We start from the raw sequence: 25,300 nt of genomic DNA on the forward strand, positions 1-25,300 counted from the left end.
CAAACAGGTTTCCAAAACAAAACTTGCCCTACTTGCCTGCATTTGGCCCATCTCCCTGTAAACCTTTCCTATTCATGTAACTGTCCAAATATCTTAACTATACCTGCATCTACCACTTCCTCTGGCAGTTCATTCCACGTACAAACCACCCTGTGTCTGAGAAAAGGTTGCCCTGTGGGTCCCTTTTAAATCTTGCCCCTCTTACCTTAAAACTCTTCCATCTAGTTTTGTACTCCAACACCCTAGGGAAAAGGCCTGTGCAATTCACCTTATCTATGCGTTGAGGAGAAACTACTTCTCCCAAAGGGTTGTGAATCTGTGGAATTCACTACCCCAAAGTGCGGTGGGTGCTGGGGCAGTGAGTAAATGTAAGGAGTTAGACAGAGCTTTAATTGGTAATGGGTTGAAGGGATATGGAGAGAAGGCAGAAAAACAGTGGGGAGGAGCATATCGGTCATGATCGAACAGCGGAGCAGACTCGATGGGATGAATGGCCTAATTCTGCTCCTATAGCTTATGAACCTCTAAGGTTACTAAAATATCTGCCCTGAAGTCACATGCTAATGAGATCCCCAAGAAGTCATTTGCCTGCATATTCAGTGCTTTATAATCACTGACTTGCTGTGGTGCTGTCTGTGTGGTTATGTTGTTGACATATTACTCACTCACTGGAGACGTTTGTTGCAAGCACCCAGTTGAGCTTGCAGAACTCCGTTCCAAATTTGCCATTAAATAGCTTGAACAAGCCAACTCCACGAGAGTTAAAAGAAAGAGAAACACAAGGTTGAATTTTAGAACTTTATCTCATATTCTTGCAAGCTGCACATCAATTTATTATAGCAAATAAAAATCAGTAAGATTGCAGCTGTTACAAACAAATCAGAAAGAATGGTTTCTTTTTCACTCTATCTGAGATTAACAAGCATTTACTAAAAACTAGCCCTCAGCATATAATGCACGTGGAATGGTTCCTCAATTTCAGGTTGCTGTAGAGCATTCAGAACCTCCGGAGTTACTAATGATTTAATAGTTTTGTAGCATTAATTCTAGACTTTCTGGTCAGTTCAGTAACACTGTGACCTATAATTAATTGTAGAGCTTGGAGTTGGGGAAGGGGGAGGGGGGAAATGGGGGAATCTCTTTTACAAAGAGCTGCTTTGTGCTCAGTCATACATGTTACAATTAACAGCCAATAATTCAATTTAAACCCAAGGTCATTGTTCTTTCTCCTCCTGCTGGGAGTTTTGTCCGTCAATGTGGAAGGAGTTGGTTACAAATCAGGCCTGCTCACAGCTATCCCAGCCTTTCAATTTTGATGACCACTTTAGCTGAAAGGGCTCTTCAGTGATGTAGCTTCATGGTCATGTCATTCAGTTTCTACTGGGCAAGGGGCCACACTGTTTGAAAAAGGTATCTAACATGTCAGGAGTCATAGAATCCCTACAGTGTGCAAGCAGGCCATTCAGCCCAACGAGTCCACACCGACCCTCCGAAGAGTAACCCACCCAGACCTATTCCCCCACCCAATTACTCTACATTTACCCGACTAATGCACCTAACCTACGCATCCCTGACCACTATGGGCAATTTAGCCAGGCCAATCCATCTAACCAGCACATCTTTGGACTGTGGGAGGAAACTAGAGCACCCGGAGGAAACCCACACAGACACAGGAAGAATGTGCAAACTCCACACAGACAGTCGCCTGAGACTGGAATCGAAACTGGGTTCCTGGTGCTGTGAGGCAGCATTGTTAACCACTGAGGCACTGTGCTACCCATGAAACTGGCAATTTCGCACAGATGACCAGTCTGAGGAATAGACTATGCAGCAGTAAGGAGTATTCTGTGATTTAGGAACGTTATTGGGGCAGGGAATAACATTTCTCTAAAGCAAGTGTCCAAAGCCAGCCCTGGGTCTGCTTGAGGAAAACACTTAGCACCCAAAATGGCAGCGCTACATTCCCCAGCACCAACATCCATCTTCCCGACAATGTGGAGATACACAACTCAAAATAGATTAAGGGGAGACTTAATAGAGACGTACAAAATAATACATGGCTTGGAAAAGGTGGATGCTAGGAAATTGTTTCAGTTAAACGAGGAGACTAGGACCCGTGGACACAGCCTTAGAATTAGAGGGGGTCATTTCAGAACAGAAATGCGGAGACATTTCTTCAGCCAGAGAGTGGTGGGCCTGTGGAATTCATTGCCACGGAGTGCAGTGGAAGCCGGGACGCTAAATGTCTTCAAGGCCGAGATTGATAGATTCTTGTTGTCTAGAGGAATTAAGGGCTACGGGGAGAACGCTGGTAAGTGGAGCTGAAATGCGCATCGGCCATGATTGAATGGCGGAGTGGACTCGATGGGCCGAATGGCCTTACTTCCACTCCTATGTCTTATGGTCTTATGGTCTTATAGTCGAGTTGAGTGTTAAAGGATACTGTTCGCCTGTCACTATTTTAGAACTCTTGTGCTCAAAAATGGCCGATGAATGAGGGCCATGCCAATCACCTAGGAGTTGGGTTGGGGACAAGACAGAAACTGACCAGTCACAGAGTCATACAGCACAGAAACAGACCTTTCAGTCAATTCATCCATGCTGACCAAACATCCCATCTGACCTGGCCCCAATTGCCAGCATACCCCTCTAAACCCTTCCTAAGCATATACCCACCCAGATGCCTTTTAAATGTTGCCATTGTACCCACTTCCACCACCTCCTCTGGCAGCTTGTTGCAGCCACCCATCACCCACTGCATGAAAAAGTTAGTTAAGTATCTGTTGAACCAACCACAGCTACAATAATGTTACAGCCCGCAGCCTTAATTGTTTATGGTCCAAGATCCATTGGGGAGACAATATGCGAAAGAGGATATATTGGATGGATTGTTCCAGAGTGGTTAGTGCTACAAATACTTCAGCAGCTTTGAATTAAGAACAATATTTTATGATACTTCCATCAGCTAGTAATCTGTGCTTGCAATGTCCGGATCTGAGCTGTTTCACCCACAACCACATGGTCCCAGTAGATTCTGTTTTATGGCTGCTTCCCTAAATCTTACCCAAGACTGTAAGCTGCAGTTCCCATTTCTATCCAGAAAGGTCATGTGGCAGAAATGTGCAGCATTTTAAACTTACTGATCAGCTCCTAGTTATTGAGCAATCATTTCTTCAGGTCCTGATTCAAGTGGAGCACGGTCCATTCAGAAGCTCTGCTAACACATACAACATATGTTTCTTTTACCATCCATGATATTACATATGGAATACAAAATGTATACACATTAGAGCAAATAACATTTCTTCAAGGCATTGCTTCAAGCAACCCAACACTGCAGAATCCATCACATAATCCAATATAAAATTCATTCAAAATAAATACTTCCATCAAACAGGCTCCATTTCACTAACAAATTATAATTCAGCAAACATTCATAAGTTTTACTTATCAAGAAGAAACAATTCCAATGAATTCCCGTTTGTTGATGAACTCAAGGGCACATTGCATCTTGATACAGTTGAAGTTTATGGAATTGTAGAATAAAAGAGTCTAATGATTTAATATAACTGGCAGGGATGTGTAGTGCATTCAGTTGCCAACTATCCAGGGTATTCCAATAGTCTCTAGGAATTAAAGATTAAATTCCTGGAGATTATTGCAAGCAACATGGGGACAAAACTATAGAGGCATCTAAGTTATTTTCATGTTTAAAAAAATTATTAAAAAATAATATTGGCTATTAAGGTTAGTTCACTGACCATCAATCTTTCAATAGGGTACAGATTAGACACCTTTTTCTTTATTCTTTTCCAGGATATGAGTGCCACTGGTAGGTCCAGCATTTGTGGCCCAACCTTATTTGTCCATGAACTAAACGGCTTGCTATGGTCATTTTGGAAGGCAGTCAAGGGTCAACCACATTGCTGTGGGCCTGGGATCACACGCACAGCAGAACTGGCAAGGATAGCAGATTTTCTTCCTCAAAGAAAATCAATGAACCAGGTGGCTTTTTTAACAATGATCTAAAATGGTTGCTATGGTTGCCATGGCAGAGATGAGCTTTATATTTCAGATTTATGAAGTGAATTTAAATTCCACCAGCTACCATGCCTTATTTGAACCCAAAGCCCCAGATAATTAGCCTGGGCCTCCAGATTAGTCCAATGACATTACCATCACTGTGAGAATGAATCGTTAGAGCTGGAGAAAGGTCAGCTAAAGACAGAAAATCATGTGATGAAATCTCCAAGAAAACACTAAACCAAAATCAGCAGTCCTGGTAGTGCAGTGTATCCATTAGATAATTGATAGACATAATGATTGATAGACAATACCTTACACTAAGACCTGGCTCTAAGTCATGAAGGTTAAAGGCTTGAAAATCTCATGTTGCTCATTCGTAGTGAATGAAAATAGTGATGCAAATGTACAGTATAAAATTGTCCCAAACCGGTCTGAGAAACTGCAATTTTCCCTCAACTCTCAAAGCATTTTAATGGCTCAGTAAGAGGTGTACTTAGATGACTGCAAAAGAAAACCAATTGAAACCATGAACTAGAATGTCTGAATCAGTCACAATCAGGGACGGACATGATATCATGTACATTAAATAGCTTATCTTGATTGTATTCTTCCTAGAGTCAAAATGCTCATTATTCATAAGCATCTCAATTACATTGTCTCTTAATTATTCAGTCCACAGTGCATGCCCGACTCTCAAAAGGCCTACCTAGTTGGCTGTTCCCAGATAATCTATGACCAGTGCCAATGCAGCTCTGCTTAAATAATCCATAATCAGTGCCAATGCTGTGGTTCAGTATTATATGGCCAGTTGCTGTGTTGCAACTGCTATCGATTTTGGCATGCCAAGTCACATTTGGAACTGCTTGCAGTTTTGGTCACCCTGTTTTTAAAGGAATAAACTGACTCATTAGAGCAAACTCAGGAAACATGACTAATTTAAAAATGGAAGTGACAGATGAAAACGTTATACCAATGAACAATATTTAGATTTTCTTTAACATCCTGGGTGGCATGAATCTAGTGGATGTAAACAGTTCATCTAATTAAAAAAAGGTAAGACTGGGGAATGGACAAGTTAAACACGGAACTAGAAAGACTAAAGCAAGACTTAAGACAGATGATATTTCCTTCTAACCCAACTTGGAACAGCTCTAGACAAAAGGAGCTTTATTCTAATGCATTTAAAAATGATGTATAAACATTGTTTTAAGCTTATTAAGAAAAACTAAATCTTAAAAATTATTTAAAATATAATTAAAAGTTAAATAATGCCCAGTTTTAATGAGACTGTATTATGAGAGGTATAATAATTAAGAGTTATATTGGAGTGATTTTCAGTCAATTACCAATCATTTTTTCAGGTCAGCTATTTCAAGTTCATTCCTTTTGAATATTTACTTTGGAGATTAAAAACTGTTGTGAGACTCCAAAACAGTGACAAATTATGCACAGTTCACTGGAGACAGGAGGATCAGTAGTCTTCTATATGTCCTTATGTCCCCATTTTGAAAAAAAGGAGAGGGTAAACTCCAGGGTGGAATAGGGACCAGGAAAATTGCTCTTGAGCAAGAAGAAATGGAAGCTGCTGGATAAAATCCTTGCCGGCAAGAAAATAAACTCTTAAAAATAGAATTACGTTCTTCTCTTATCCCCAACCCTGGTATAAAATGCTGTCACCTAAGCTTCCTGACAATTAGCTTAAGATCTGGAAATCCAACTTTGCTCAAAGGTTTCATGGAGCCAGCACTGTTTGAGCTGAAATGCAGCATTCAGAGAAAACACCTTTTTTCCGGTTATTCTCAGGATGAAGGTATAGCTGGAAAGGTTACACTGAAAAAGGTGGAGGCGGACCTTCCTGCTGTTCACTTCGAGAACAGACAGTACAACTGAGCGTTTCTCCAGGTTACTTTAGAGGAATGCTAAGACTCAGCCACAATGCTAAGAGACTGCAGTCACATGCAGACAAGAATGGGCAAGAACAGCAGACTGTCTTCCTTAAACTACATTAGTGTAAGAGTCGAGTGTTCTTATGACAGTTCAATAAAATGTAAACTACTCCAGCTGCCAGGGAAACTACTAGGCAATTTCTTCAGTTCCTGACCCAGGTCCATTTCATGGAGAAGTGGGTTCTTGGGCGAGCAGGGCTGAGGGTGGGGGTGGACAGATTTCCATGGCCACAGAGTTTCTTCCTGCTCTAAACTGGAACTCATGAAAACCTGAGTTCAAGCAGAGTGGAAACTCACACCATAGTCTTCACACTTGAGGGAAGGTTAATTGGAAATGGCGAATAAAAATGGAGGGGGACGCATGGTGAAACAATTAAGTTGCCCCAAATGCTAGCCTCCATTCCCCTATGGATCTGTACAGCCATCTGGAATGTATTTGACAGTATGAAGTCTCATGGTTAACATGCAGGTTTAAGATCACAAAATATCATTGAACTGCTTTTGCTATAGATTGTGCAATGGGAGGTCTGATTACTCCCACCAGATCCCCGTCAAACTGGTCTGAAACATGCTAATGCAATGCTGTCAGTGGCCTAGTCGCTCCTGCAGAGCCTGGATGGCGTTACTCATTTGGTACTCTGTCCCCTGCAGCATTTTCACCTCAATGGTATGAAAGACATAGAGAATGCCAGCAAGTAGAGCCACTGCAAAGGCCACCATGCCCAGAATGTAGAAGGACACCTTGGGAAATGAGTTCTCCGGTGTGGTGGTGACAAGTGGTATGATCGCCATGACGACCTCGAGGAGCAGAAGGATGAACCCTAGGATGGCCATCCTGCCAGAAGAGTAGCGCACCTTCTCCGCCCCGTGAATACCGATTTTTAGCTCTGCCCGAGCCTCGTTTAGAATGTCCACAAGTTGCGGGTCAGCCTCTGCAACAAGATCAGATGGTTAGTCTGTGGTCAACAGGGTGCCAAAGGTCCACAGAAAACCAAAGAGCAAGAACCATGGATCACAGAATAGTTACAGCACAGATGGAGACCATTTAGTCACTGTGTATGTGCTAGCTCTCCAAAGGAACAATTTACCTAGTGCTACCCCCCTCCCCTAACATCTACCTGTAGGCCTCTACATTCTTACCTTCCAGATAACAATCCAAATTCCCTCTTGAATTGTCTTAGTTGAACCTGCCGCCTCCTCCTCATAGAGGCAGCACAATCCTGATATCAATCACTCCATGTGAAAACATTTCCTCACATATCACCATTGCTTCTTTTGCCAATTACCTTAAATCTGTACCTCCCTTTTCTTGATCCTTGCACAAAATGGAACAATTTTTTCCCTATCGACTCTATTCAAATCTCTCATGACTTTTAATATCTCCATCAGAACTTCTAAAATTTTTCTTCAAGGATATCCGTCCCAACGTCTCCAATCTAGCTTCATGACTGACATTCCTCATCTGAGACCATTCTCATGAATCTTTTCTGTGCTCTCCCAACACAATCACATCTCTCCTGAAGCGTGACACCAAAAGCTGAACACAATATTCCAGATGGGATGGAAGCAGTGTTTTACACAGGTTTAACTAACTTCTTTATTTCCATGCATCATGCCCCAATTAATGGAGCCTAAGATGGTTTCCCAACCTGTGCTAGTAGGATAAATGAATTATGTACCTGTACCCTGGCAACATTCCCTCTAATCTTTTGTTCAGCGTGGAAATCTGAGGCTTGTGTGAAGCAGCGACTTCTGAAATCAAGGGTGAATACGTTGACATGCCAGTCAACATCCATGGACCCTTACAGCAGCCGTGCCATTGCATCCAGGTCCTTCTATTGCCAAACTTCCTTTAAACTTGCAGGTTTTATTTTGGTATTGTCTCTCTGCGCTCTTCCTACCAAAATGAATCATTTCACATTCTCTTCATCTGTCACTTGTCCATGCGATCTGCTAACCTATGTCATTTTGAAGTTTCAATACTCCTCAGTTCATAACAATTTCAAATTTTGTACAGTCTACAAATTTTTGAAATTGTGCCAAGGACATCACTCTCCACGTCACCAACACGTATCAGGGTGAGTGAAGGCCCCAGCACCAGCCTTGATAGAACTTCCTTCAGTACAACAAAAACAAACCACTTCTTCATTTGAAGTATCAGTGCAAACCGACACCAATCATTCAACTGGTACCACCTTCAGCAATCAATGCCTTCACAACTATTGCACAGAGGCAGCAATGTGCATAACGTGCTGCAACAACTTGTTAAGGGCACGTTCCAAACCTGTGACCTCCCGTCTAGGTAGATAAGGGCAACAGAAGCTTGGGAACATCACCACATCCAAGTTCCCCTTCAAGTTACACATCCTGATTTAGAAGTACACGACCATTATTTCACCATCGTGGAGTCAAAATCCAGAAACATCACTGTAGGTGTACCCAAGTTCCTTAGATATAACGGTACAACAGAGCAATTCTCCATCACCTTTTCCAGGGCAATTAGGGATGGACAATAAATTCTGTCCTAACCAGTGGCACCCACATCCCATGAACTAATTTTTAAAAATTGCAGTCTACACAACTTCCTTGAATCATAAACTAAATCTCCTCCAACTTTCATTGCGAAAACAATAGTATGGCTTGCACGCACGTCAATAATCTCAATCCAAAATGGAACTGCAATTGTGATACTATTTTGATTCAATTTCAGATACAAACTGAAGTAATCTAGCTAGAAATTATAGAATTATTGAAATCTTCGAACAGTTGGATCAAAAGTCTCACAACAATGAAAGGAGGCCTCACCCCATTCTGCCTGTACTAATACTCTGAAAGAATTACGCTTTACCCTTTAAATATTTATCCACTTCCTCTTTCAAGGCTGTTCAAGAGTCTGCTTCTGCCTTTGTGATCTAAACAACTTTCTCTCGGAAAAAATGTTTCTCTTAACCTCTTGCTTTATTTGTTGGCAATTTCCTCCTTTTAAAAGTGTTTTTTTTAAAAAGAAAGACCCAGCTTTTGATCTCAGATTTCCTCCTCCTGTTTCATTGGATTGTCAGTAAACCCTGAAGCTCACATAATTGACAATATCCCCAGGCTAAGTGCTCACGCTTGTGAACAGATTGGTTACTTATGCTCAGTCTAGGAATTAATTGCACCTGCATTGTCTCCAGGACTGAATATATTATGACGAAGATACAACCAAGGAGGAGAAAGCTCCTGATTAATAAAGCAGTGGCTGATCTGATTGTAATCCTAGCTCCACATTCCTTCCTACCCCTTTTAAGGTTTCCTATATTGCTTACCAATAATCTATCCACTTCTGCCAAAAACATATTTGAGCTCTGAGGAAGGGTCACTAGATCTGAAATGTTAACTCTGATTTCTCTTCACAGATGCTGCCAGACTTGCTGAGCTTTTCCAACAAATTGTTTTTGTTTCCTGATTTATAGCATCTGCAGTTTTGTTTTTTTTTAAAATAATTCTACTATCACTTTTTCAGGAGGAGAGTTCCAAAGACACTCAGACCTCTGAGGAAAAAAAGTTACTTCTACTGTTTTAGATTCCATTTTAATAATGACCTCCTACTTCTAGTCTATCCCACAAGAGGAAACCCCCATCTTCACATCCACCCAGTCAAAATGTCTCAGAATCATGTACGTTTCAATCAAATTGCCTCTCATTCTTTCAAATTCCCTGACCGTTTGTTTTATTTTACTAAGTGTGAGAGAAAAATCAGATCAGCTAGCACATATGAAGAGAAAAAGACCAAAGGTTTTAAGGTTTCAAACGCACCATGGCTTTTATGCTGTTTGGGGAAGGGCCAGTTAGAATGAAAGGGAAGGTCTGGATTGGGTTAGGTTAGAGATTGGGAAGATTAAATAACAAGGATGTCACAAAACCAAGGCAATGGGAGTGGTAATGGCTATACTAATTGGTCCGGAGTATGTGTTAACAATAGAACAAGGGGCAGTTCTCTCTGAAAGCAAACTCAAAGATTGAGCCCTAAAGGCCATAAAGTGAAAAATGAGGTGCTGTTCCTCCAGTCGCACTGTGCTTTGCTAGGACACTGCAGCAGGCTTAGGAGAACTTTTTCATAGTTATCCATTTCAAGACCAGTGTCTTGTTTGCATGGGTTTGCTCTCAGCAGACCGGAAATATTTTCTGCTATTAACACCAATCATTAACATCTACTACCCATATCTTTCCTCCAGTACTTTAACACATTTGTATTTTGCTCAGGGCACAGTCGCCATCTGATTCACTTGCTCCTCCTCCCTCACGAAAACTAACTCTTTGCCGATGTCTTGAATTCTGAAGAGGAGCCATTTTGAACCCAAAATGTCTGCTCTGTTTCTCACTCCACAGATGCTGCCAGACTTGCTATGCTTTTTCAGCAATTTCTGCTTTGGTTTCTGATTTTCTATTGGCATTCTCATTCCCTCCTTTCTTCTTGCAAAAAATATTTTTCTCACCTGTGAGGAGGATACTCTTGCGCTCGAATGTGATTATACAGCCTTTGGTACCATTTTCCGTTATCTATTAACTTTGAACCTAACGTAATGGAGACAAACCTGCCCTTGCATACAGGTTCACAATAGAAGCAACTGCCCTCTTCGCATAACCAAGGGTATTGCAGGCAACTTCAGGGTTCAGCCTGCTGCTCTGTCACTGGCTCAGTACAGACTAGATATTACAGCTGGGAGTTTTCAGGGTCAATAGGATTTAGTGATTCAGTGAGACTGCATTAAGTCACAACAGCATTAGTGGACAAAACAGCAAATAAAAATACTAGAGTTAACAAAAACAGTAAAATGCTTGTGCTTAAATGCACTTTAACTTTTGTAGCTAAGTTTTCTATACTTCATATTAGACCGATACACAATTCTGTTCATTAAACAAGAACACAAAGAAGCACACGGAATTTAACAGCACATACTGACCAGCTGGCTGACTAGTCTGTGCCACAGTTAAGCTCCATTGGAGCCTCTTCGGAATATCAATACATCTTTCTATTCCTGTCTTCCTCAATAACATATCCACCTTCCTTTCGATGTATTTAGGGTAATCACTTCAATTACTCATTGTAGTAACATGTTTTGCATTATAGTCACTGTGTAAAAAAAGCTCCTTCTACATTCTTTCTAGGATTAAATTTTCTAATTAACCTGTTCAGAAACCTATACACTCCACTGGAGCAGGTGGACCTGGGGCTTGAACGTGGGCCTCCTGGTTCCGGGGACAGGACTGTGCCATAAAAGCCACCCTCCTTCTTGGATTTATCAGAAATATTTTATATTTCTGGTCCCTAGTCTTGGACAAGAAGCCCTCACAAAACTAGAGTCAATGGGAATCGAGGAAAAGTCATGTCAGATTGGAGACATTCAAAGTTTGGGAGAAGATTTGTAGCTCGGGTGCTCATCCACAGATTCTATCAACAAACACATCGACCTGGACCCAATATACCGACCACTGCAGCGGACAGCTGGAACTGACAACTGGAAGCGGCAGAGACAAACCACTGTAAATGCTGGAGGAAAGATCACAGAAGCGCTTCACAGGAGGCTCCCAAGCATTGAGGATGTCACCTAGACAGGGGATGAAACGTCTGCAACACAAATTCCCAGCTCGGCGAACAGAACCACAACAGATTGGAGACACACTTAGCAGAAAGGAAGTGGTTGTTGGAGATCAGTCATCTCAGCTCCAGGACATCTCTGCAGGGGTTCCTCAGGGGAGTGTCCTCAGCCCAACCATCTTCAGCTGCTTCATCAATGACCTTCCCTCTACCAGAAGATCAGAAGTGGGGATGTTTGCTGATTATTGGACAGTGTTCAACACAATTCCTCAGATACTACATGTTCAAATATCCATGCTTGAGTTCTCAGTGGGAAGTAACGTTAATGCCACACCAACATCAGGGAATGTACAGCCACATTGAGAGAGAAACTAACCATTTCTTCTTGAATTCTCAATGACATGCTCATTACTGAATCCTCACTATCAATATTCTGGGGATTGGGAAGGATTTGTGTTGGTTGGTCAGGGAAGTGGGGTGCACAAGTTATACTCACCAGAAAATGAACTGGACTAGTCAAATAAGTACTGTGGCTACAAGAGCAAGTCTGAGCTGGGGAATCGTGCAGCAAATAACTCACTTCCTGACCCTCTATCGCCTGTCCACCATCTACATGGCACAAGTTAGGATTGTGATGGAACACTTGCCTGGACAGATGCAGTTCAGGAACTCAATACCATCCAGGACAAAACATTCCACTTGATTGGCACTACATCCACAAATGTCCACTCCCTCCATCTCTGTAAAAGGTAAAGTTGCCATAGTGCCAGAGGATCAAAGGGCTGGTTAACCTTAGGGTCACCACTTGAGGGGTTCAGACCTTCATGGTAACTTTGGCTACAGTGGGAATTTACCAATGCAGTTGGCATCACTCCCCATCGCAAACAACTTAGCTAACGGAGCCCTCCCAATGCTCAGTGCACACAACTGCCACTATCTACAAGGTGACCTTCAGAAACTCATCAAGCCTCCTTCGACAGCACTTTCCGAACACACAACCACTACCAATTCAAAGTACAAGGCTAGCAGATAAATGCAAATTCCCCTCCAAGCCACTCTCAATCCTTACTTGGAAACATATCACTGTTCCCTCGTTGTGGCTGGGTCAAAATCCTGGAATTTCCTCCCTATGAGCACTGTGGGTCTACCTAGAAAAATCGGTTGCAATGGTTCAAGAAAGCAGCTCACGACCACCTCAACAACAATCAGGGATGGGCCACAAATTCTGGTCCAGTCAGCGAAACCTACAGCCCATGAATGAATTTTTAAAAAACGATTCTTGTACAAGTGAAAATATCTTTATGTCAACACTACTGAACTCCTACATGCCAGCTTACATAATATCTCCTCTATTCTATAAGAAATGAGCCCCACATTATTGAATCTTGATTCTAAGTCATTAAAATCTAAACCACACTTTGTAAGTGCAAGGAAGTTGGGCTCACTGAACACAGGTACATGACTTACCTTCCACGTGCCTCAACTCACTGACAGCATTCTCATCTTTCTGTACATTCAATGTAGCGCACACAGCTTCATGGTCGGAGTACGGCATGTTTCGCCCAGGTGGTGTGCCATTTGTAGTCATCAGGTGTTCACACTTCACAGGGAAACCTCCCGATCCCTAGAATTTCCCAAATATATCAATGAATTGTTCCTCTGTCTCCCATCTCCAAACTTATCCTTCCACTTTCCAATCTCACCTTGTAGAGGATGTAGTCAATGCGAATTCCTGACGGGAATGACTGAGTGTCACCAACCGAGGCAAAGCAATTCTGGGACAGCAGTGTACATCCACCTTCACAGCCCTGTGTGGAAACACAGCACAGCACAGCTCAAAACAAGAATCCTTAACATAATCACCCTGTATTCGATGTCACTTTTAAAAATAGCACAAGCTACTTCGGCCTTTCATAAAAGATTTCCATCTCAACAGTAAATCTCTGGTGAAAGCAAAGGAACTTCAAAATGCCTCAGCACCTCATGGGTGGGATTGAGAAACAAATAAATATGCTTAGACACCCACTCAATCACTGCCAGCAATCCTGCCAGAAGGATAAACACCAGGACGCTGTATAAATGGAAACCATCGAGATCAAGTGCAATGCCTCCTGTATTCAAATAGATTACTAACATCCACACTTGCATACAATCAATGTGGAAAGAAGCCATTCGACCCAACGAGTTCACACAGATCCTCTGATGAGCATGCCACCCAAACCTAGCCCCCAACCTTACCCCACAGTTCCCATGGTTAATCCACCTAGTGTGCACATCCAGGACACCACGGGATCATTTAGCATGGCCAAACCACCTGACCTGCACATCTTTGGACTGTGGGGGAAACTGGAGCACGCAGAGGAAACCCATGCGGACACGGGGAGAACGTGCAAACTCCATACAGACAGACACCCGAAGCTAGAATTGAACCCAGTCTCTGGGGCTGTGAGGCAGCAGTGCTAACCACTGAGCATCCGTGCTGGCCCTTTAGACTTGAAGGTTAGTTGAACTACTGGAAAGTACCTTGTGTACAAGGATTATACATTTTCTGGAGACAATCAAGCATTTTAGGGAAAGATTGAGGATAAACTGCAGACATCACATAAGTTGCTTGAAGTATATTGGCCTATTGGAGGTATTGAACCTGACCGCAAGGAAGGGGTTGTGTATCTTTGTTGACGGGTAACAGTTGTTAACTTGGAAGCACTTAAACTGTTTGTATATGTTGTTAACTTCAGCAGACTGCTGAGGTTCAATTCCTGCACCAGTTGAGGTCACCATGAAGGTTAAGATGTGTTGAGCCTCAGGTTAAACCACCACCTGAGTGAGAGAGAAGCCCGATGGTCCTCTGGTACTATGGCAATGTTACCACTGCTTCAAGAAATGGACAGTTAACCAGTATTCACTTATTTGAAAATGGTGCTTTTGGAACTAGTTAAATGCACAGGAAAGAAGTGGGAACAAGCAGGAGTGTTCCCGTTATCGAGGTCTCAATCAATCGACATTGACTGCAGTATCAGGGAAGCCATACATAGATACTGCCAGATTTTCCAACTGGGAGTAGAACAGATAAGTTACCATTTCAGGTGGGAACCTCCATCAAATCCAATTGATTAGACACAAGGGTTCCACCCAAAAGCTTCAACTTGTGTATTCTTTCTATAGAAGCTGTCGATCTGCTGCACGTTTCTGCCTTCTGTATTTGTTCGATACATGTGCAGTAATAGTATCTATCAAATGTATTCCAATACATTATGCTGTGGGTAGAGAATGTGTTAATTTAACAGTATGCCCTGATCTGTGGTGAGGGACTGTCGCGCAGCTGGCGATGAATGAATGGAACTTTCATCAACAAACCATTAGTCCCCATTAACCAGCATTAATATTTGGCATAAACATTGTGATGGGTGGCTGCCAATGAGTTGCTGGCAGGGATTTAGCTTTGGACTTCATTTGATGAACTTGTCCTCATGGGTCAGAACATCTCTGAAAGCTGATTGAACTACTGCAACACAATGGTTCGGTCTTCATTAGATATTAAAATCCAAAGCAAGTTCACACCAACTAACCAGTAATGATACACGGCTCCAGGCAGCTACAGAATAAAAGATGGAACACTCAAGTACAAAACACATCATTTATTTACTCATCAGGATGAAAGACACATTGGCAATATTCAGTTACCACCTACATGCAAACCTCAAGGTTCTGTTATTCCCTTTACTCTGCCCGACCCCTCCTTCTTGTCACCTTTTGCTATTTTGTTTGGCCAGATTATGGACTACTGTAACATCCACAGCATCACCTGACACAAATTAATTTGTAGGCAAACGTGAGGACTGCAGATGCTGGAAACCAGAGTCTAGATTAGAGTGGTGCTGGAAAAGCACAGCAGGTCAGGCAGCATCCGAGGAGCAGGAAAATCGATGTTTCGGGCAAAAGCCCTTTTTCCAGCACCACTCTAATCTAGGCAAATTAATGTGTGTTCCAGTTGGTTGTAACCCATTACTTCCAGTCTCGACTTTTCCAGCAATGTCCTGGATGACCTCCCATCTCTTTAAACCTGAGGTCATCCAAAACCTTGCTGTCTGTGTCTTGTGTTGCATCGAGCTCTGTTCTCCTATCACAGCTGAGTGTGCTCAACCACATTAACTTCCACCTGAAAGTCCACCAATGCCTGTCCTTTAACATTTTCATTTTTCTTTCCAAATCCTTCCAATTTGCCCCATCCTATCTGTAATCTCCTCCAATTCCACAACCCTCCCAAGGGGAATCTTCAAATCCTGGTTTCTTGACCATCTCGGATTTTAATTGCTCATGATTGATGGTCATGTCTTCAACTGTCTAGGTCCCAAGTTCTCAAATTATCTCTCTGCACAATTCCAATTCTTTGCCTTGCTCTCCTCATTTATGAGAACTCACAAAATCCATAGCTCCTTATGTGCACATCCTGATCTCCATATTCAGTATTATAAAAAAACAGGCTCCTGTGAAGCATCATGGGATATTCTATGGTGTTAAAGAGACTATATAAGCACAGGTCACTGTAGCTGCTGCAGAGATAACAGGCTCCCAGAACAAACACATGGTTATTGAAACTGCTGATGAAAGCCACCTCACATTTAGTTGAAACCTGCACCAATGGCACAGATTCCCACTGGTCGAACAGTCATTTACCACCCTGTCCCTGTCACAGCTGCTGGCAGCTGACTCCGACCTAAGAGACTGCTGCCAACTTGCCAAGCAGACCAAAGGCCACTCCCACCGTGATTAATATTATGTGTCTGAGGAAACAACGTCCCATCTCACAAAGGCGTTTTCTCTCAAAAACGCAGTTCCTCTCAACAGTGGAACTAAATAAATAAAGAAAGCATAACCTTCCATTGTATAAAGTACCTTTCACTAATGTAGAACATCCCAAAGGCAGCCAACATGCATCCTGCAAAGCTCCTCAAATGGCAATGATTTCTGAGATTCTCATGTTGGGATAAGTATCAGCCAGAAACCTGGAAAAGACTATGCACTTTATCGAAGTGGGAAGACTGGACCCCAGTCCTGCATTGCAGTGTCAGCTGAGATTGTGCACTCAGATCTCGAGCGGGACTTGAATCCATAAAACGTCTGGAGTCAAGGTTACAACCAACTGGACCACAGCTGACAGATCCCTGCCATTGGCCAGGCGAGAGCTGACATGGGGACATGAGATAGCTTGGGCAAATAGAGTTAAGGAGAATCCAAAGGGTTTTTACAAATACATTAATGATAAAAGGGTAACTATGTAGAGAATAGGGCCCCTCAAAGATCAGCAAGGTGGCCTTTGTGTGGAGCCGCTGAAAATGGGGGAGACACTAAATGAGTATTTTGCATCAGTATTTACTGTGGAAAAGGATATGGAAGATATAGACTGTAGGGAAAATAGATGGTGACATCTTGCAAAATGTCCATATTACAGAGGAGGAGGTGCTAGATGTCTTGAAATACATAAAGGTAGATAAATCCCCAGGACCTGATCAGGTGTACCCTAGAACCTGTGGGAAGCTAGAGAAGTGATTGCTGGGCCTCTTGCTGAGATATTTGTATCATTGATAGTCACAGATGAGGTGCCGGAAGACTGGAGGTTGGCTAATGTGGTGCCACTGTTTAAGAAGGGTGGTAAGGACAAGCCAGGGAACTATAGACCAGTGAGCCTGACCTTGGTGGTGGGCAGCAAAGGTTACCTCAACTTCAACAGGATCTTGACCAGATGGGCCAATGGGCTGAAAAGTGGCAGATGGAGTTTAATTCAGATAAATGCGAGGTGCTACATTTTGGGAAAGCAAATCTTTGCAGGACTTATACACGTCATGGTAAGGTCCTCGGGAGTGTTGCTGAACAAAGCGACCTTGGAGTGCAGGTTCATAGCTCCTTGAAAGCGGAGTCGCAGGTAGATAGGATTGTGAAGGCGGCGTTTGGTATGCTTTCTTTTATTGGTCAGCGTATTGACTACAGGAGTTGGGAGGTCATGTTACAACTGTACAGGCATTGGCTAGACCACTGTTGGAATATTGCGTGCAATTCTGGTCTCCTTCCTATCGGAAATATGTTGTGAAACTTGAAAGGGTTCAGGGTTGGAGGATTTGAGCTACAGGGAGAGGCTGAACAGGCTGGGGTTGTTTTCCCTGGAGCATCGGAGGCTGATCTTGCTGAATGATGGAGCTAGCTTAAGAGACTGCATGGCCTTACGTTTCTACTTATCTGGCAGTTTAAATAAAAATAAACCAGTTCAGCCACCTGTCAGGGCAAATAAATTATCCTTCACCATAACATCATGGAGTTCTGACCTTTATATTCAGAATCCCCTGCACTTCTTCCCACCATTCCCAGAATGCAGCAAGCTGAAGGGAAAGGACAGTCCCCCCAGCTGACACAGACAGCCTTAGGTGATAGTGTCCCTTTTAAATACTCAGGGCTATTTAAACCATTATGACCAACTAAATTCCACATCAGCCTCTTGATGCAAACCAGGAATTTCTCTGGCTTCCTTGGTGCCAGTGTCACTCTGAGTCAGGGGCATTTGATGACACCGAGGATTTCTGAATGTGTGATTTGTCACTCAGTGGGCAGTGCTCGGATCTCACAGCCAACATAATGAGAGTTTGATTCACACTCCAGGGAGAGTCACAGAAAGTCGAGAGGGTACACAGATTCATGAGGAAAGGGCTGAAAGGCCAATTGACATGACGATGTATTGGCGTCTGCTTCTGGAAGATGCTGCCTTGTACAGATCTTGGACATCTGCACAGCAGAGAAAGCAGTTACAGGGATGTAGCATTCAGCCTGTCATTTGTGCTGTAGTAGCTGGCCCCACACCCTCACTTTTGCCCTGCACACTGCCTCACTCCAAATAATTGCCACATTTCCTGTTAAAAGCTATGATTGAATTTGCTTCCACCACACTCCCAGGCAACACAATTCAGATCCTAAGCAGCCAAAATATATTCTTATTTTTCTTCAAATTGCTTCTCTCATCAATCACTAAATTATTGTCCACTGATTCTTGCTCCTTCCGCCAAAGTAAAAACATTCTCTCGCCATGTTCTATCCTGACTCCTCTCTTTTTTTTTTGATCACCTCAAATTGCATTTCCCCTCAACCTTTGCTTCATGAAGGAGGACAGTCCCAGCTTCTTTAACCTTTAGTATGGCAACTTTGACTGTTGCACTGTTAGTTTTGATGTCTTCAGAAAGAGCTGTTGAACCAAAGTCCTATCCCTCTCTCTCAGGTGGAGTCAAAAATATTCCACTACTTCAAAGAATTAAAGGGAATTCTTCCAACATTTGTCACGTGGCAACACACAATAACCGATGACCTTATCCTCATCACATTATGGGAGCTTTCTGTGCACAAATCCTACATTGAATTTCTGTTATTAGAACAGTGATTACACTTGAAGGAACTCTGGTCTGGCTTTGGGACATTGAGATGGAAATGTGTTGCTGGAAAAGCACAGCAGGTCAGGCAGCATCTAGGGAACAGGAGAATCGATGTTTCGGGCATTAGCCCTTCTTCAGGAATGAGGAAAGTTGGTCCAGCAGGCTAAGATAAAAGATAGGGAGGAGGGACTTGGGGGAGGGGCGTCGGAAATGTGATAGGTGAAAAGAGGTCAAGGTGAGGGTGATAGGTCAGACTGGGGTGGGGCGGAGAGGTCGGGAAGAAGATTGCAGGTTAGGAAGGCGGTGCTGAATTTGATGGATTTGACTGAGACAGGGTGGGGGGGAGGGGAAATGAGGAAACTGGTGAAATCCGAGTTCATCCCTTGTGGTTGGAGGGTTCCTAGGCGGAAGATGAGACGTTCTTCCTCCAACCGTCGTTTCGCTGTGGTCTGACGATGGAGGAGTCCAAAGACCTGCATATCCTTGGTGGAGTGGGAGGGGGAATTGAAATGTTGAGCTACAGGGTGGTTGGGTTGGTTGGTCCGGGTGTCCCAGAGGTGTTCTCTGAAACGCTCCGCAAGTAGGCGGCCTGTCTCCCCAATATAGAGGAGGCCACATCGGGTGCAAAGGATGCAATAGATGATATGTGTGGAGGTACAGGTGAATCTGTGGCGGATATGGAAGTTTCCTTTGGGGCCTTGGAGGGAGGTGAGGGGGGAGGTGTGGGTGCAAGTCTTGCACCTCCTGCGGTTGCAGGGGAAGGTGCCGGGAGTGGAGGTTGGGTTGGTGGGGGGTGTGGATCTGACGAGGGAGTCACGGAGGGAGTGGTCTTTACGGAATGCTGATAGGGGAGGGGAGGGAAATATATCCTTGGTGGTGGGGTCCGTTTGGAGGTGGCGGAAATGACGGCGGATGATGCGCTGTACATGGAGGTTAGTGGGGTGGTAGGTGAGGATCAGTGGGGTTCTGTCCTGGTGGCGGTTGGAGGGGCGGGGTTCAAGGGCGGAGGATCGGGAAGTGGAAGAGATGCAGTGGAGGGCATCGTCGACCACGTCGGGGGGGAAATTGCGGTCCTTGAAGAAGGAGGCCATCTGGGATGTGCGTTTTTGGAACATTGAGAACATGAATGAAACGATCAGAGCTTCTGACACAAGCTTACCTCAAATTTCTCAGTCTCCAAGAATGAGTCCTTCATCCCTGTGTAGCACTGAATGAGTCGGTTCCCCAAGTCGCATGGATGCATGTTCAAATCCCCGCCCAGAACTATGACATCTGCCGTTTTGCCCGTATGCCTGCCGAACAAAGAGAAGGTCTGAGTGCCAACAGGACGTCCTGGGCTCTCCAGCAGCAAGGAGCAGCAGCTTGGGACTTACAGCCTTCTTACCGTATAAACTGGCCGAGCTCCCAGGCTTGCAGCAAACGGTGTGGGAGGTAATCATCCTTTTCCCTGCAGTACTCGGCGTGAAGCTGTACAACAGGAGAGAAGGAGCAGCGGAAATGCCAAGAGCAAAACATCAACCAACAAAACATTGCACTTCAGATTGATCGAGGTGAGGAACTGCAAGAGAGCTGGCAGGAGAGCATGCCGGGGTGGGAGAAAGAAAGAGAGAGAGAGAGAGAGAGAGAGGGAGGGGGAAAAGAGAGAGGGGGGGGGGGAAAAAAGACAGAGAGGGGGGGGGAAAAAGAGGGGGGGGCGGGAGACAGAGAGGGGGGGGCGGGAGACAGAGAGGGGGGGGCGGGAGACAGAGAGGGGGGGGCGGGAGACAGAGAGGGGGGGGCGGGAGACAGAGAGGGGGGGGCGGGAGACAGAGAGGGGGGGGCGGGAGACAGAGGGGGGGGGCGGGAGACAGAGGGGGGGGGCGGGAGACAGAGAGGGGGGGGCGGGAGACAGAGAGGGGGGGGCGGGAGACAGAGAGGGGGGGGCGGGAGACAGAGAGGGGGGGGCGGGAGACAGAGAGGGGGGGGCGGGAGACAGAGAGGGGGGGGCGGGAGACAGAGAGGGGGGGGCGGGAGACAGAGAGGGGGGGGCGGGAGACAGAGAGGGGGGGGCGGGAGACAGAGAGGGGGGGGCGGGAGACAGAGAGGGGGGGGCGGGAGACAGAGAGGGGGGGGCGGGAGACAGAGAGGGGGGGGCGGGAGACAGAGAGGGGGGGGCGGGAGACAGAGAGGGGGGGGCGGGAGACAGAGAGGGGGGGGCGGGAGACAGAGAGGGGGGGGCGGGAGACAGAGAGGGGGGGGCGGGAGACAGAGAGGGGGGGGGCGGGAGACAGAGAGGGGGGGGCGGGAGACAGAGGGGGGGGGCGGGAGACAGAGAGGGGGGGGCGGGAGACAGAGAGGGGGGGGGCGGGAGACAGAGAGGGGGGGGCGGGAGACAGAGAGGGGGGGGCGGGAGACAGAGAGGGGGGGGCGGGAGACAGAGAGGGGGGGGCGGGAGACAGAGAGGGGGGGGCGGGAGACAGAGAGGGGGGGGCGGGAGACAGAGAGGGGGGGGCGGGAGACAGAGAGGGGGGGGCGGGAGACAGAGAGGGGGGGGCGGGAGACAGAGAGGGGGGGGCGGGAGACAGAGAGGGGGGGGCGGGAGACAGAGAGGGGGGGGCGGGAGACAGAGAGGGGGGGGCGGGAGACAGAGAGGGGGGGGCGGGAGACAGAGAGGGGGGGGCGGGAGACAGAGAGGGGGGGGCGGGAGACAGAGAGGGGTGGGCGGGAGACAGAGAGGGGTGGGCGGGAGACAGAGAGGGGGGGGCGGGAGACAGAGAGGGGGGGGCGGGAGACAGAGAGGGGGGGGCGGGAGACAGAGAGGGGTGGGCGGGAGACAGAGAGGGGTGGGCGGGAGACAGAGAGGGGTGGGCGGGAGACAGAGAGGGGTGGGCGGGAGACAGAGAGGGGTGGGCGGGAGACAGAGAGGGGTGGGCGGGAGACAGAGAGGGGTGGGCGGGAGACAGAGAGGGGTGGGCGGGAGACAGAGAGGGGTGGGCGGGAGACAGAGAGGGGTGGGCGGGAGACAGAGAGGGGTGGGCGGGAGACAGAGAGGGGTGGGCGGGAGACAGAGAGGGGTGGGCGGGAGACAGAGAGGGGTGGGCGGGAGACAGAGAGGGGTGGGCGGGAGACAGAGAGGGGGGGGCGGGAGACAGAGAGGGGGGGGCGGGAGACAGAGAGGGGGGGGCGGGAGACAGAGAGGGGGGGGCGGGAGACAGAGAGGGGGGGGCGGGAGACAGAGAGGGGGGGGCGGGAGACAGAGAGGGGGGGGCGGGAGACAGAGAGGGGGGGGCGGGAGACAGAGAGGGGGGGGCGGGAGACAGAGAGGGGGGGGCGGGAGACAGAGAGGGGGGGGCGGGAGACAGAGAGGGGGGGGCGGGAGACAGAGAGGGGGGGGCGGGAGACAGAGAGGGGGGGCGGGAGACAGAGAGGGGGGGGCGGGAGACAGAGAGGGGGGGGCGGGAGACAGAGAGGGGGGGGCGGGAGACAGAGAGGGGGGGGCGGGAGACAGAGAGGGGGGGGCGGGAGACAGAGAGAGGGGGGCGGGAGACAGAGAGAGGGGGGCGGGAGACAGAGAGAGGGGGGCGGGAGACAGAGAGAGGGGGGCGGGAGACAGAGAGAGGGGGGCGGGAGACAGAGAGAGGGGGGCGGGAGACAGAGAGAGGGGGGCGGGAGACAGAGAGAGGGGGGCGGGAGACAGAGAGAGGGGGGCGGGAGACAGAGAGAGGGGGGCGGGAGACAGAGAGGGGGGCGGGAGACAGAGAGGGGGGCGGGAGACAGAGAGGGGGGCGGGAGACAGAGAGGGGGGCGGGAGACAGAGAGGGGGGCGGGAGACAGAGAGGGGGGCGGGAGACAGAGAGGGGGGCGGGAGACAGAGAGGGGGGCGGGAGACAGAGAGGGGGGCGGGAGACAGAGAGCGAGAGAGAGTGAGAAAGCGAGCGAGAGCGAGAAAGCGAGCGAGAGAGCGAGAAAGCGAGCGAGAGAGAAAGCGAGCGAGCGAGAGAGAAAGCGAGCGAGTGAGAAAGCGAGCGAGAGAGTGAGAAAGCGAGCGAGTAAGCGAGCGAGTGAGAGCGCGTGCGAGAGAGTGAGAGCGCGAGCGAGAGAGTGAGAGCGCGAGCGAGAGAGTGAGAGCGCGAGCGAGAGAGTGAGAGCGCGAGCGAGAGAGTGAGAGCGCGAGCGAGAGAGTGAGAGCGCGAGCGAGAGAGTGAGAGCGCGAGCGAGAGAGTGAGAGCGCGAGCGCGAGCGAGCGCGAGCGCGAGCGAGCGCGAACGCGAGCGAGCGCGAACGCGAGCGAGCGCGAACGCGAGCGAGCGCGAACGCGAGCGAGCGCGAACGCGAGCGAGCGCGAACGAGAGCGAGCGCGAACGAGAGCGAGCGCGAACGAGAGCGAGCGCGAACGAGAGCGAGCGCGAACGAGAGCGAGCGCGAACGAGAGCGAGCGCGAACGAGAGCGAGCGCGAACGTGAGCGAGCGCGAACGTGAGCGAGCGCGAACGTGAGCGAGCGCGAACGTGAGCGAGCGCGAACGTGGGCGAGAGCGAAAGAGGGCGAGAGCGAAAGAGGGCGAGAGCGAAAGAGAGGGCGAGAGCGAAAGAGAGGGCGAGAGCGAAAGAGAGGGCGAGAGCGAAAGAGAGGGCGAGAGCGAAAGAGAGGGCGAGAGCGAAAGAGAGGGCGAGAGCGAAAGAGAGGGCGAGAGCGAAAGAGAGGGCGAGAGCGAAAGAGAGGGCGAGAGCGAAAGAGAGGGCGAGAGCGAAAGAGAGGGCGAGAGCGAAAGAGAGGGCGAGAGCGAAAGAGAGGGCGAGAGCGAAAGAGAGAGCGAGCGCGAAAGGGAGCGAGCGCGAAAGGGAGCGAGCGCGAAAGGGAGCGAGCGCGAAAGGGAGCGAGCGCGAAAGGGAGCGAGCGCGAAAGGGAGCGAGCGCGAAAGGGAGCGAGCGCGAAAGGGAGCGAGCGCGAAAGGGAGCGAGCGCGAAAGGGAGCGAGCGCGAAAGGGAGCGAGCGCGAAAGGGAGCGAGCGCGAAAGGGAGCGAGCGCGAAAGGGAGCGAGCGCGAGAGACAAAGAGCGCGAGAGACAAAGAGCGCGAGAGACAAAGAGCGCGAGAGACAAAGAGCGCGAGAGACAAAGAGCGCGAGAGACAAAGAGCGCGAGAGACAAAGAGCGCGAGAGACAAAGAGCGCGAGAGACAAAGAGCGCGAGAGACAAAGAGCGCGAGAGACAAAGAGCGCCAGAGAGACAAAGAGCGCGAGAGAGACAAAGAGCGCCAGAGAGACAAAGAGCGCCAGAGAGACAAAGAGCGCCAGAGAGACAAAGAGCGCCAGAGAGACAAAGAGCGCCAGAGAGACAAAGAGCGCGAGAGAGACAAAGAGCGCGCGAGACAAAGAGCGCGCGAGACAAAGAGCGCGCGAGACAAAGAGCGCGCGAGACAAAGAGCGCGCGAGACAAAGAGCGCGCGAGACAAAGAGCGCGCGAGACAAAGAGCGCGCGAGACAAAGAGCGCGAGGGAGAAAGAGCGCGAGGGAGAAAGAGCGCGAGGGAGAAAGAGCGCGAGGGAGAAAGCGCGCGAGGGAGAAAGCGCGCGAGGGAGAAAGCGCGCGAGGGAGAAAGAGCGCGAGGGAGAAAGAGCGCGAGGGAGAAAGAGCGCGAGGGAGAAAGAGCGCGAGGGAGAAAGAGCGCGCGAGGGAGAAAGAGCGCGCGAGGGAGAAAGAGCGCGCGAGGGAGAAAGAGCGCGCGAGGGAGAAAGAGCGCGCGAGGGAGAAAGAGCGCGCGAGAGCGAAAGAGAGCGAGAGCGAATGAGAGCGAGAGCGAAAGAGCGAGCGAGAGGGAGCGAGCGAGAGGGAGCGAGCGAGAGGGAGCGAGAGAGAGGGAGCGAGAGAGAGGGAGCGAGAGAGAGGGAGCGAGAGAGAGGGAGCGAGAGAGAGGGAGCGAGAGAGAGGGAGCGAGAGAGAGGGAGCGAGAGAGAGGGCGCGAGAGAGAGGGCGCGAGAGAGAGGGCGCGAGAGAGAGGGCGCGAGAGAGAGGGCGCGAGAGAGAGGGAGCGAGAGAGAGGGAGCGAGAGAGAGGGAGCGAGAGAGAGGGAGCGAGAGAGAGGGAGCGAGAGAGGGGGAGCGAGAGTGAGGGAGCGAGAGAGAGGGAGCGAGAGAGAGGGAGCGAGAGAGAGGGAGCGAGAGAGAGGGAGCGAGAGAGAGGGAGCGAGAGAGAGCGAGCGAAAGAGAGGGAGCGAGCGAGAGAGAGGGAGCGAGAGAGAGGGAGCGAGAGAGAGGGAGCGAGAGAGAGGGAGCGAGAGAGAGGGAGCGAGAGAGAGGGAGCGAGAGAGAGCGAGCGAAAGAGAGGGAGCGAAAGAGAGGGAGCGAGCGAGCGAGAGCGCGA

The 25,300-nt window shown here is 48.3% G+C and overlaps 1 protein-coding gene across 7 annotated transcripts in view; it reads right to left on the reverse strand.

The window, feature by feature from the left end:
• The window catches only part of LOC122562944 (sphingomyelin phosphodiesterase 2-like), a 50,189-nt gene that overhangs the window by 3,694 nt on the left and 21,195 nt on the right, over nucleotides 1-25,300 (reverse strand). For 4 of the 7 annotated variants that reach the window (XM_087973683.1, XM_087973684.1, XM_087973686.1 and 1 more), the window contains 5 exons: nucleotides 20,347-20,429; nucleotides 20,122-20,254; nucleotides 13,254-13,358; nucleotides 13,018-13,174; nucleotides 785-6,904 (listed from right to left, as the gene is read on the reverse strand). In XM_087973683.1, the coding sequence (XP_087829809.1) occupies nucleotides 6,558-6,904; nucleotides 13,018-13,174; nucleotides 13,254-13,358; nucleotides 20,122-20,254; nucleotides 20,347-20,429 (825 nt within the window). In that variant the 3' untranslated portion in view covers nucleotides 785-6,557. Of the gene's footprint in view, nucleotides 1-665; nucleotides 751-784; nucleotides 6,905-13,017; nucleotides 13,175-13,253; nucleotides 13,359-20,121; nucleotides 20,255-20,346; nucleotides 20,430-25,300 lie in introns of those variants that run through there. The other 3 variants (XR_015750957.1, XR_015750958.1, XR_015750959.1) reach the window with 3 other exon arrangements.

Source organism: Chiloscyllium plagiosum, unplaced genomic scaffold (assembly GCF_037043375.1).
Source record: "Chiloscyllium plagiosum isolate Xiang-an unplaced genomic scaffold, Cpla_swu_hap1 HiC_scaffold_26, whole genome shotgun sequence".
NCBI classification, from domain to species: domain Eukaryota; kingdom Metazoa; phylum Chordata; class Chondrichthyes; order Orectolobiformes; family Hemiscylliidae; genus Chiloscyllium; species Chiloscyllium plagiosum.